This window comes from Mastomys coucha, unplaced genomic scaffold (assembly GCF_008632895.1).
Source record: "Mastomys coucha isolate ucsf_1 unplaced genomic scaffold, UCSF_Mcou_1 pScaffold21, whole genome shotgun sequence".
Classification (NCBI taxonomy): domain Eukaryota; kingdom Metazoa; phylum Chordata; class Mammalia; order Rodentia; family Muridae; genus Mastomys; species Mastomys coucha.
In genome coordinates, this window is record NW_022196904.1 from 130,061,809 (window position 1) to 130,073,960 (window position 12,152).

The window sequence follows — 12,152 nt, forward strand, 5'->3', positions numbered from 1 at the left end:
AGGGAGGGAGGGAGGGAAGGAGAGAGAGACAGAGGGGGGGAGGGAGACCTTTCTTAAGACTCAGCTATGCCCTTGCAGGTACCTGCATGGCCACACACTCACCCCTGAGCAGCCTGGAGAGCCACAGCAGGAAGTGCATATGCTATGGATGCCGGTTCCCCCAGCCTTGACCCTTGGGGAAGAGGAGGACAGGACCTGGGAGTTTCTGACTGTTGTGGGTAGCAGCCAGGCTGAAGCCCGGGACTGCTTTGCTGAGGCCCTACAGCTGCAGACCAGGGGCGTTCTGTATTCAGTCCATGCAGACTCCTGGGGCCAGCTCTGGGCAGGCTGTGGCCTGGATGTGGCTGGGCCCTTGGTCCTGCGCCAGGCCCTTCGTGGCTCTCTCTACTACCTGTTCAGTGAGCTTCCCCAGCCTGGCACTCATGGATCCATCAGCCATGGGCTTAGCCCTGGAGGCCTCTCCAATGGGAGTCGGGAGGAATGCTACTGGGGCCATATCTTCTGGGATCAGGTACATCCTATCTTGTACCGGTTACCCAGGGGGAGCTGCATGCAAAGATTTCGGGCATTGCCTTTGCACTACCTGAGGTCAAGACCAAGCATGGGAGCTCGAGATAGGAGGGCTTCCTGGAAGAGATGGTTTCTCAGAAAAAGGGTGTGTAGGAATGTGGTCGAAAAGAGTGGTCAAGGTTAGAGCAACAGAAGGCACAAAGGCTGAGGGTGTGCAACATTTGGAGGCAGAGAAGGAGCCTCACAGCAGGCTAAGACCATCAGAGCCTCAGAGTGAGCCGGGTGCAAGCCTGGAGCTTACTAAAGGACTAAAAGAGCCATCGCAACTGTAGAGGAATGATACAAGGAGAGATGCAGTCTGGGGAGGTCTGTGACTGCCAGGAGCAGCTAGGTGCAGGAAAGCAAGGGCTAGAAAAGGCAGTGTTGTAGCATATGGAGATAAGTGGCCACTGTGTGAGGGAGTAGTGAGAGGGAAGACTCAAGGCTACTGCCACGTCTGACACACTGTGAAGTGTGGACAGTGGCCCATTTGACAGATGAAGACAAAGAAAGCTGAGGTCAGGCAGCCAGAGAGCAAGCTCTCCCTAGAGACCTGATGCAAACTAGTGCCCATGAGCTTCTCCTGATACTGCCTGGACTGAGGACCAGAACTCTGGGCTGTCTAGGCTGGAAAGATAGCACTGGAGAGGGCAAGCTGGGGAGGCCCTAGGTGGCTCTGGGTAAGAATGAAGTGAGGGAGTCAGGGAAAGCCAAAAGGATGGCTAGAGGGTAGGGATAGAGGAAGCCTCCAGGTGCCTGCTTGACTGTGTGTTGGTTGGAAGCCTTGGCAGGGCAGAACGTGGGCAGTACATAAGAGTAAGGGAGCAAGAAGGTATGGGCTCCTGTTTACTCCCAAACGGTTCATCTCTCAGGACCTCTGGATGTTCCCAAATATTTTGATGTTCCACCCAGAGGCTGCCAGGGCCATCCTAGAATATCGAGTCCGTACGCTGGCAGGAGCCCTGAAGAATGCTCAGAACCTGGGCTACCAGGTAATGAATGGGGACTGGGTACCACTCCACAAGCCCCTGCCCCAAGGTCTTCCCACTGCCATTCAGTGGCCACGAGAGCCCCATACCTCCTCTTTCCTTTTCTCCATAAAGGATTGCCCCTCCCCAGATCAAGACCTGACCATCTGGTCTTCTTTCCTCTCAGGGAGCCAAGTTTGCTTGGGAGAGTGCAAGCACTGGCCTAGAGGTCTGCCCTGAGGACATTTATGGGACCCAGGAGATCCATATCAACGGGGCTGTGGCCTTGGCCTTTCAGCTGTACTACTATTACACTCAGGTGAGTCACTTTCAGATGTGTGCCCTCGCACCTCCTGAGGCCACACTCCACCCCAGGACCCTAGGAAGCTGTGTGAAGAGGGACTTTGGAAGCCAGGCACAGGGACCCTCTTCTGTGCCTGGCCTCTTGCCCTGTTCTCACTCTCTAGGACCTGCAGCTCTTCCAAGAGGAAGGTGGCTGGGATGTGGTCAGTTCTGTGGCTGAGTTTTGGTGCAGCCGTGTAGAATGGAGCTCCCAGGACAAGCTGTACCACCTGAAAGGTGAGGACCAGGGAGCGTAGTGGCCAGCTCACCATGGGCTTATCGTGGAAGGACATGTCCTGAGCACCTGTACTAACTGTCATGTGGCCCTGTGTGACCAGGAGTCATGCCCCCTGATGAGTACCACTCAGGAGTCAACAACTCAGTGTACACCAATGTCCTGGTCCAAAACAGGTCAGACGTAAAACTTGCCCTTCACTTACCCTTAGCGCCCCAGCACGGCAGACAGGGCCCAGTCAGAAGCCATGCAACTGTTGCTTGTCCCCTCTCCAGCTTGCACTTCGCTGCTGCTTTGGCCAAGGACTTGGGTTTGCCTATCCCCAAACAGTGGCTGGAGGTGGCTGATAGGATCAAGGTACCATTTGACTCTGAGCTGAACTTCCACCCCGAGTTTGATGGCTATGAGCGTGGTGAGTGGTACTGAATCCTCTAAAGGCCCTCTGCTTGGTCACCCCCCCACACACACACACACACTCACCCTGGTGCACTCTCATCTCTTTGACCAATCACCTATCCCTAGCCTGCTATCCCTTCCCCCAAATCAGGAGAAGAAGTGAAGCAGGCGGATGTTGTGCTCCTGGGATACCCAGTCCCCTTTCCACTGAGCCCTGACATCCGAAGGAAAAACTTGGAGACTTATGAAGCCGTGACATCCCCCTGGGGCCCTGCCATGACCTGGGTGAGGAGCCTGCCGGGTAGTCTTGCCCCGTGGTCCTCACCTACCTTCCCACATGGTGGGTCTAACCGCTTCCTATTTGAATTCTGACCTCAGAGCATGTTTGCTGTGGGCTGGATGGAACTGAAGGACCCCTCAAGGGCTCAGGTCCACCTGAGCAGGAGTTTTGCCAATGTCACTGAACCCTTCAAGGTCAGCCTCTCTCCTACCCACCACCCGCTGCCTCCATCTTCTCTCATTGTAGTAGTCTCAGCAGGGTAAGGGTCCTGCCTGACCCTAGGATAATAGCCTCAGGTGACAGCCACCCTTGCTGACTGCAGGTATGGACAGAGAATGCAGATGGATCTGGTGCAGTGAACTTCTTGACAGGCATGGGGGGCTTCCTGCAGGCAGCACTCTTCGGGTGCACAGGATTCAGGTGAGTGCAGCCACCAGCCGTGAATTCCCACTTGTCCCAACCCTCTTCACACAGCTCTCCCCACAGGATCACTGAGGCAGGTGTGACCTTTGACCCCCTGTGTCCAGACCTGCTCTCCAGAGTATCTGTCTCTGGTGTCTCCTACCTGGGGAACAAGCTCAACTTCACCTTTTCCAAGGACTCGGTGACACTTGAGGTCACAGCCCGTGCAGAGCCCCGGGCACCCCTGCTAGAAGCTGAGCTGTGGCCATCACTGGCCCGGCTTCCCCTGACACCAGGTAGGGAAAGGCCTTTGGGCGTGTGACCCAGGTATTTTGGTCCATGCCCTCAAGGATTAACCCTCTCTCTTACAGGACAGAAAGTCTCCTTTCCCCACTCAGCTGGCCGGATACAAAGGTCATCCCCATAGCTGCCCAGAAGTTCTTCAGTGTTTCCTGATAGGAGTTTTGACAATAGAAGTCCCTTTCAAGCCTGGCAGTGGTGGTGCACGCCTTTAATCACAGCACTTGGGAGGCTGAGGCAGGTGGATTTCTGAGTTTGAGGCCAGCCTGGTCTACAGAATGAGTTCCAGGACAGCCAGGGCTATACAGAGAAACCCTGTCTCAAAAAAAAAAAAAAAAAAAAAAAAAAAAAAAAAAAAAAAAAAAAAAGAAGAAGAAGAAGAAGTCCCTTTCAGTTCCTCTAGGACACTCTTTTGCCCTCATCTGCATCCCCAACCCCACAATCTCTCAATCTGGATCATGCTCTGAACCAGTAAGGTTACAGGATGTTCCTTCTGCCCCACTCCCCCCACCCCTCGCCCTTCCTCTCCTCACTCTCTCCAGTCCTGGGCTATCTAGAGCCTCATATATCCTTTACTTTGGGCTGGCCCCAGCACCCTACCCCTTAGCCCACCCCTACCGCCCATCTTCCTGTCTCTCTAGGCCTTAACTTCCTGTTCACGCTTCTGGTCTCAGGAATACTCTGGTCAGCAGGCTGAGTGGGAAATGGCCAGCAGCTCTGCTGAGAAGTGAGTTATGGAGTCAGTGGCTTAGCCACACCAAACGAGAGCTTCCTGTGGCAGGCAGTTGACATCAGGTAGGGCTAGCCAAGTGCTCAAGGGGTTTGTAGCTTTGAACTTCCTAGTCTTTGATTCCTTTTGACGTCAGATGGTATCAAGCATACTGGGCTAGGGTGAGAGCTGTCCTTACCCAGGCAGCCTGTGAGAAGGAAGGCAGTGTTATCACAGGGCAGGGTAGATGAAATCAGGTTGGCAAGCAGAGGAACTGGAGTCAGACAGACAGGGTTCTAGGCCGCAGTCCTGGCCATCAGTGCTGAGAAGCTGCGCCCGCTTTGCTTCTGTTCTTAGTGTTTCTCCAGAACAAGGTTCATAGCATAAGACCATGATCCTGGTAAACCCTGTGCTCCTGTACCAAGCCAACTTGGCTAATTAAAGTCAGTGCTGGCAAAAGCTGAAGTCAGAGTGTGTGATGGATTCATGTCCCTTTGCACCAGGGGGGCTGAATGCTGACGTGATTTCAAAGCTTAGGGGCAATGTGGGGCCGTTGTGTCTCCCTCCACCTTCTCCTGGCAGACGTGGATGCTCATCTGTTGGCTCAAAGACAGGACTGGGCATGAACATTGGCAGGTTGCTTGGTGGCACTGCACTCAATAGAAGTAGCCCAGTACCTGGGTGTGTGTTGTACCTGTGTGTATGTGGTCACTTCTGTGCATGTAGTATGGTAAGTTTCTGGGTCCACAGAGGTTGATAGAGCCTGTAGGCTGGCACAGCTGATCAGGTCTAGCCTAGCAGCCTGGGGCAAGGGAAGCTGCTGCTTTTGCCTCACTGGCTTGACCACACACTCTGTTCTTAGCACTGAGACACAAACCAGGCAGTCCTTCATTATTTATGGTGGCTGGCAAACATCCCACGTTTGGGGACATCTACTCAGGAACACACAAGTCCCTATAGCCAGCAGGAGTTGACCTTGTGAACTAGACCAGGGACTCATGGTCAGCATACTATCTCCATCTTTATCTAAGCACACTGTCCTTGTGTCTGGGCCATAACAGTACTAGTGACCAGCACTAGCTTCCTCCCCAGAACCAAACACACACAGGTCAGCAAAAGGCCTTATCTCTTAGGGTTGGCTTGGAACACTGTCAGTAGCTTGGAGCGTCTCAAGGTCAGCTGTTGGCTACAGACATGGAACAGGATGCGGAACTGCCTAGAGTCTCCAAGTCAGGCAGCTAGGCAGACCGCCATGGAAGCCAGGAGCATGTGACACACAGAGAGAAGAAGTGATGTGAGAACACTCACTTAGTGCCACTGCCTGTCTGCCTCTGACCACGTGTGAGTGGAAGAAAACGAGGGAAACAGGCCGTAAATGTCTGTGTGTCGTGTGTGTCTGTGTGGATCATGTTGCTGTTCTCTGCGAATTCAGTATCCAATCCCAACTAGGAATGGACCCTTTCTACCTTCCCTACAGTCCTTACTGACCGGGGAGGGAAGAAGACCACTGTGGCATATGAGGAGTGAGGGCACACCCTCACATGTTCTGGGACACAGCCCATCAAACCACAGGGCAGTAGGAATCAAAGGCCTGAGTTCCCGAACTTCATCCTAAAATACTTAGGCTCCTCCACCCCAGAAGCCACAGGCAGCCAAGCAAAAGCAGTAGTCGGGCAGCCAAACTAACAGAACAAGATGACTGGGGCTTGGCCAGATGATTTGGTGTTGGGGCTCCCTACACAACTACCACCGGGAAAGGAGGAGCCCACACATTTTCTGGAATCTGCCACTTTTAATCATGAAAGGAGGCTCAGTCTGGTGAGTGGGGGAAGGGGGCAAAGCCAGGCACTGAGGACCCTCTAGGCTAGAGGTTAAGTCTGAGGGATCCGAGTGGGTCAGCATTGAATGCACATCGTGGACAAGAGGGTGGCCTCTGAGGTCATGGTTGGGCAGGGATCGAGGTGCTATAGTAGGCTATAACTCCCGGGAGCTGGTGTTGGGCACAGGTGACCTGGCATGGTTGTCCTTGGGTCAGGACAGGCTCGGAACTCTCAGTTATAGTCCTCATCATCAAACTTGGTGCTGAAGAAAGCCGCAGAGTCTTTGGCTAGCTGGGACAGGTGCAAGGCGCCAGTCACCACCAGTCCCAGGAGCAGCAGTGGGGGCACCAACGTCCACATCGCAGCCAGGATGTTGTAGCACTTGGCTTTGGAGCCATACTGCCTTGCAGCTTCCAGGTCCCCAGCCATCTTCTGGTCTCGGGCCTGCAGGGCAGCACCAGAACCAAGATGTTGACATGTTCATGGTGTCTAGGGGACCACCCAGAGCAACTGGAGGGCACAGACTGAACTCTAAATCTTGACCGAGGGCTGGGCCCAGTTCCTTCATAGTCTCCAACATGGCACAATTTGGCCCTTGGCAGGGTCCTGAACCAGATAGTCTCAGCCTAAATAAAGGCTGCAGATAGCGAGAGATTCAGTGGCTATTCTGGGTCAGCAGCACCTTCTGAAAGCCTGTGGGTGGGGAGTCCTATGGGAAACCAAGAACTCAGTGCTACTCAGGAGCTACAGAGGAAGTTCCTCTATGGGCAACCTTTAAGGACTTCTTGCCCTTTGAGGAAGACTATATGGCCAGGCCTTCCTTTCCTGTGAGCAGTGCATATACCCCTTAATGATCCCCAAACTTGGTAAGGTACTGTGGCTATGCCAACAGACACCCTCATATACTTTTCTTTTGAACCCCTCCCCCACCCCCTTACCCCCACACACACACTCATTCTCCCTCCCCACAAGCCTTGAAGCCAACCTTGACCGAGTGGACCAGCGCCAGGAATCCAAGGCAGCACAGATTCAGGTACATCGTGCTGAAGACAGACCAGAGCATATGGTCTCGTGGTGTAGGGCCGGGTGTTCCCATGGAGAGGGCGGTGTGGGCTACAGCATCAGCCTTCCGGGATGATGGAGCCCGGGGGTCCTCACGGGGATATGAAGTATCCATGGGTTCCAGCGCCGTCTCTTCTTAGCTGAGTCTTGTGCTCTCTGAGCACCAGGCCTGCTTATAGCCCCTCACTACCCTCTGGCCGGCCAGCTCCACCCGCTATATATATCACAAATTACAGCCTCAGCCTGCCAAATAGAGTGGCCCGCCCTTGCACCCCAGCATCCCCCACCCCTCTCAAAAGACCCCATCAAAGGCCACTGCACCACGTGGGCAGTGCCTGTAGACCACCCACCAGAGTCCCCCTGCTGTCTCGACTTCACAAAAGACTGCCCCAAGGCCACTGGCTGCAAAGAGTTCCACGGTGGACCCTAGAGCTGAGTGACCATGAAGCTGCAGTTTCAGAGAACGGCCAGTACTCTCTCCTCTGGTGTAACTGTCGAGCAGCCATGGATGAACTGAGTCACCTGAAGAGGGAGGGGAGGGGGCTGGAAATGAAAAGGAAGGAGAAGAGAAGGATGAAGCCAAGACAAGAGTTTCTGATCAAGGCTCAAAGTTTAATTTTCATCACTGCGTGAAAGCCCACAGACCCCATCCTTCGTTTCAGCTGGATTATTTTGCAAAGCAAGCACAGCGGGCAGTCTAATCTTGTAGGAAATTACCAAACGCATCCAGGCCAGAGACTCCAGCTAGGTTATAAAACCCTTGTGGGGTGGGTTTGGCCTATTCCAGACTGTGGGGAGGGCACACTCAGGACCAGAGCTGTGTATTCCACGTCCCTCCAGAGCTCAGAATCCAGGCTTTGCTTGTGGCACTTGCTGGCATGCACAAATGGGACAGCAAATACAATACCTGCTAGAGATGAAGGCTAAGGAGAAGACAGCGGGCAGAAAGGAGTAATGAAGGAGACTGCCCCTGGTAGAATACAAAGCATACCCAGGAGTAGGAGTGTGGGCTTCTGAGAGGTCACTGCTAAGTGTTTTAATGGTGACCTTATGTAGGATTTGGAGAAGCTTTTAGAATGTCATTGCTTAACAGGGGCACTATTTTGAATAACCTCCAACTTCTGCCTACTGTCTTGGGAAATCACATTTGGTTTCTAAAAGATTAAAGGAATTCCCCAGAGTGGCATGTCACAGCAGGGAGCCGACCCCCTTCCAGGCAGCTGCTGCTACTTCCTATAAAAAACCATACTACATTTAAAAAAAAAAAAAACCACCACAGGCCTTCTTCCCCCAGCTGAAGTCACACAGGGCCTTCTCACCTGCACCTCTACCGTAGGGATCACTGTGCCACTCCTGGGATTTTGGATACATTCAAATCATCACGGTGTTTAGAGAAGCAAGGAACTATTGGACAGGACCCAAATCCTGAAAACACTGGAAGCCCAGTCTGATTTTTTTTTTTGGTGCCAGGCTTCGGTAAGCAGAAAGAAGTACCCTTCTGAAGGAGCTCCTGGGATACCCTGGCATGTTAGCAGGGTACCAAGGCAGACAGACTCACCTCCAGGTGGGCTGGAACATGGGAACTGTGAGCCCAGCAGAACTCGCTGTCATTTGGTCCTCTCTACTGCTCGGAGACCACGAGAGACATTCTGGAATCCCCACCCACCCCAGATCCCTACATAAGCCTGAGTGTGTGGAGAAGGAGACAGGGAGGGCAGCAAACTAAACAGCACCCAACTTTTGTGTGCAGGCCAGCCAAGGAGCCTGATGTCATATCCAAGAGGCCGCCCCAAAATGAGGACATTTTTGGCTAGGGATTTCTTTTCCGTTAAAGTAAAGGATCCTGGGTGTCCTTCACTCCTAGACGGAAGCCTCCCTTGCTCAAAGTTCTGCACCCTTCCTGGGCACCCTGGAAGGGTGGTGTCAGCGTTAGGTGATACTGGGATCCCCTCTGCTTGGATCACCCAAAACCCCACAGGTTGGCTGTTGCCCTTATCAGAAGACCAGAAGCCTGACGCCACATTAAGGACGCTTGCTCTCCTCAGACAAGAAGGATGCAGGGTGAGCTCGGTGCAGAACCAGAGAACAGTGAGTCACAGCCAGAGTTGCCACCGCGTGCACTTTATTGAAAATCCACTGTGGACAGATATGTGAAGGTAACATTTGCATACGCATAGGGTAAAGGGTCAAGGCCTCAGCCTAGGGGGAGGGCCAAAGGTGGACCATGGAACACAGGGCAGCTAGAATCCAGAATGTGGCACTCTTTGTGAAAGTGATTGAAAGACTACCGCAGAAGTGGTAGAGAAAATAATGATGCAGATAATGACCATAAGGATGCTGAAGATCAGGGAGCTGATATTCAGGCACTTGGCAGTGGAGGCGTAGGCCTGGGCTCCAATCACATCGCCCACCATCTTCCTGTCCCTGGACTGAAGGAAATCAGATGTAAGGGGCCCTGGAGCTGGCCAGCGGAGAGCCAGGTGCTCTGGCTCCATTTCCCCATGTCCTCCCTGCCCACTGCCTCACTCCTTCAGGCCGGCAAACCCTCTCCTCTTTTCACACACACACAAACGCAAACTACACAGTAGGCCCCAGCATTGGCCGCCCACTCCACTTTCCACCCAGATTAGGGCCCCAGTCTAAAGGGTGAAAGGATATTCCAGGGGCAGGATGGGGAAAGTCTAGCCCCAGAATTCCCAGGCAGCTTCATCCTCTGATTATCAGAAAGTCTCAAACACCAGAGAAAGACAGATAGGTACACACACACACATACAAACACACACACAAATAGGAAGGGTGCACACACACTTACTCTCATACACAAAGGACCCCACAATCACACCTTGGTGCCATCTGAGTAGATGGAGCTTCAGGCTCACACACACAACTACTTACACCATCACTCCCCGCCTCTAGAACTCACCTTCACAGAGTAGGCATAGGCGATGAAGCCCAGGCAGCAGGCGTTGAAGAAGAGTGTATTGAAGAGGGACCAGACCACATGGTCAGGCACAGAGACCTCTCTGGGCATGTTGATCACAGTGGTCCTCACGACAGCTGAGTTGTTGGGTTCCCCCAGCTCAGTCACCCCGTACTCCTCTTTGATTGTCTCATAGCTCGGAGGGAGTCCGGCATTGGTGGGCAAGAAGGCTTGAGAATTGTGGCTCATGGTACTGACTCTGTCTGGAACAACCGCACTGTCTGGAGGATGGCTGCTGCTACCCAGGTTCTGTAGGCCCGCCCTTTCTCTAGCAGTTTCCTTTTCCTGTTGGTGGGTTAGTCTCCAGAGGGCCTTACTGTGGGGAATTGGCTGGATCCTGAAGTGGGCGGTACTTAAGCCTTGAGTATCAAATTACTTCAGGGCTAGTTGACTGTTAAGGTACCTCTGTATAAACTTCCAGGGGTCAAGACTTGTCCCAGGGCTAAAACTTGTCTCAAGGTCTCCACCTCCAGCTTAGAGTAGGTACACTGGAACTTCCCCAGATCTACTGTCTCCCCAGACCCCTGCTGTCACACCCCTTGTACACCCTAAACCCAGCCTCACTGTGAGGGCCTCCTCTAAAAAAACCCATGCACACACACACCCCCCAAACTAATCTATTGCAGGTGGGGGCTGGGGAGATCTGCAACTCAGTTTTTCTTTGGCTGTCAGTTGGGGAGGGAGGAGCCTTGCAGCCCAGGGCCTGGATGCCCCTGGCTAACTAAAGGAAAATTCCAGTCACTTGGCTGCAGCCTGGGAGCTTATGGAAGGCAGATGTTTTCCTGCCAGTTGCGAAACAGCCATTGCTAAAATGAAGCCTGTAGGAGAATAGAAACTCCATGTCTTTCCTGGCAGAAGCAGTGAGGGAGCTGAGCGTCTATCAGAAACAAAGAAAGTTCCCTCATGGTGAAGGACACACAAATCCTTTGACACTTTAACCCATTCAGGAACCTCAAATCCCCACCCCCAACACCAGAATTTCACCCTACAGGGCAGAATGGATCAAGGAGGAGGTCCTTAAGTCTAACTCCAGAGCCCCTGTTCACCTCTAAGATGTACAACCATCATCATCTATCAGAGCTTCAAAAGCTAGAGCAGGTCACATGTCTGTAATCCCAGCACTTGGGAAGTGTAAGCAGGAGGATCAGTTCAAGGTCCAGCCTTGGCTACATGAGATCGTGTCTCAAATAAATGAATAAAAAGTAAGTAAGTAAAATAAAAAAAAATGAAAAAAGGGGGCATCAGCATTTCTTCTAGAAGATGCACAATGAGCAACAGGCTCCACATTCCTGGTCATTAGCAAAATGTTGATCAAAACCCCAGTGGCACACTGCTCATACCCATTAGATTTGCTAGGGAAAAACAGATAACCACTCTAGTTTAGAAGCAAAGAAACCACAACATTGATGCCGCAGGCTTCCCAGGCAGTGGGCAGATCTCAGCTAGAACTCTGGATCCCACTTCCTGTGTGTATGAGAATGAGCACATGTCTATACGTATTCTGTATGCCTGTATCTCATGTCTACAGCAACATTCGTAACGACAGGCAACAGATAGAAGTTAGATGTCTATCGACTGAAAAACAAATGGGCAAATCTAGAAACAAGAGTCATAAGGCCACAAAAAGAAAGCTCTCTACATGCTAAACCTGAATGGGCCTTAAGAACAGCTCCAGGACAGAATCCTCCAGGGGCTAAAGGGAAAAGGATGGGGTTAAGTGTCTTCATATTATTTTGGTTGGGAGGGGGGTGTTCTTGGCTGTGTGTGTGTGTGTGTGTGTGTGTGTGTGTGTGTGTGTGTTTGATGAAAATCTTTTTAGTGGGAAAGTCAGAGATGGAAAGGCTCGACTCTTGTTCCTAGTGGGTCCAGTGCATGTCCTATCTGTCTCATCTCTGACTGAATCTCACTTTTGAATCAAAGTGCCCCCATAGGCTCACATGTTTGGATGCTTGGTCTCCAGTTAGTAAAACTGTTTGAAAAGGAACGGGAAGTGAAGTGTGGTCTTATTGGAGAAGATGTGTCACTGGGGATGGGCTTTGAGGTTTCAAAAGCCTATGTCAGGCCCAATCTCTCTTTCTGTCTCTCTCTCTCCTTCCTTCTCTCCTTCCC

At 52.3% G+C, this 12,152-nt stretch overlaps 3 protein-coding genes across 6 annotated transcripts in view; 1 reads left to right on the top strand and 2 right to left on the bottom strand.

The window, feature by feature from the left end:
• The window catches only part of Pgghg (protein-glucosylgalactosylhydroxylysine glucosidase), a 5,298-nt gene extending 1,633 nt beyond the window's left edge, over window positions 1–3,665 (top strand). The window contains exons 5-15 of one of the 3 annotated variants that reach the window (XR_004123430.1): window positions 79–511; window positions 1,422–1,541; window positions 1,705–1,836; window positions 1,985–2,096; window positions 2,198–2,270; window positions 2,370–2,506; window positions 2,642–2,775; window positions 2,869–2,964; window positions 3,093–3,190; window positions 3,298–3,468; window positions 3,544–3,665. Coding sequence is in view for 2 of the 3 variants with exons in the window: in XM_031388768.1 (XP_031244628.1) it covers window positions 79–511; window positions 1,422–1,541; window positions 1,705–1,836; window positions 1,985–2,096; window positions 2,198–2,270; window positions 2,370–2,506; window positions 2,642–2,775; window positions 2,869–2,964; window positions 3,093–3,190; window positions 3,257–3,468; window positions 3,544–3,599 (1,603 nt within the window). In the remaining variant the exon portion in view is untranslated. Of the gene's footprint in view, window positions 1–78; window positions 512–1,421; window positions 1,542–1,704; window positions 1,837–1,984; window positions 2,097–2,197; window positions 2,271–2,369; window positions 2,507–2,641; window positions 2,776–2,868; window positions 2,965–3,092; window positions 3,191–3,256; window positions 3,469–3,543 lie in introns of all 3 variants that reach the window. The other 2 variants (XM_031388768.1, XM_031388769.1) reach the window with 2 other exon arrangements.
• A 2,288-nt stretch (window positions 3,666–5,953) lies between these two features.
• Ifitm5 (interferon induced transmembrane protein 5) overlaps window positions 5,954–12,152 on the bottom strand; it is a 7,781-nt gene continuing 1,582 nt past the window's right edge. The window contains exons 1-3 of one of the 2 annotated variants that reach the window (XM_031388771.1): window positions 8,622–9,060; window positions 6,987–7,606; window positions 5,954–6,445 (exon numbers count right to left, since the gene is read on the bottom strand). In XM_031388771.1, coding sequence (XP_031244631.1) covers window positions 6,233–6,445; window positions 6,987–7,178 — 405 coding nt within the window. In that variant the 5' untranslated portion in view covers window positions 7,179–7,606; window positions 8,622–9,060 and the 3' untranslated portion in view covers window positions 5,954–6,232. Of the gene's footprint in view, window positions 6,446–6,986; window positions 7,607–8,621; window positions 9,061–12,152 lie in introns of those variants that run through there. The other variant, XM_031388772.1, reaches the window with a different exon arrangement.
• LOC116103198 (interferon-induced transmembrane protein 2) overlaps window positions 9,164–12,152 on the bottom strand; it is a 4,560-nt gene continuing 1,571 nt past the window's right edge. The window contains exons 2-3 of the mRNA XM_031388770.1: window positions 9,987–10,380; window positions 9,164–9,492 (exon numbers count right to left, since the gene is read on the bottom strand). Of these exons, the coding sequence (XP_031244630.1) occupies window positions 9,304–9,492; window positions 9,987–10,380 (583 nt within the window). The 3' untranslated portion in view covers window positions 9,164–9,303. The remainder of the gene's footprint in view (window positions 9,493–9,986; window positions 10,381–12,152) is intronic.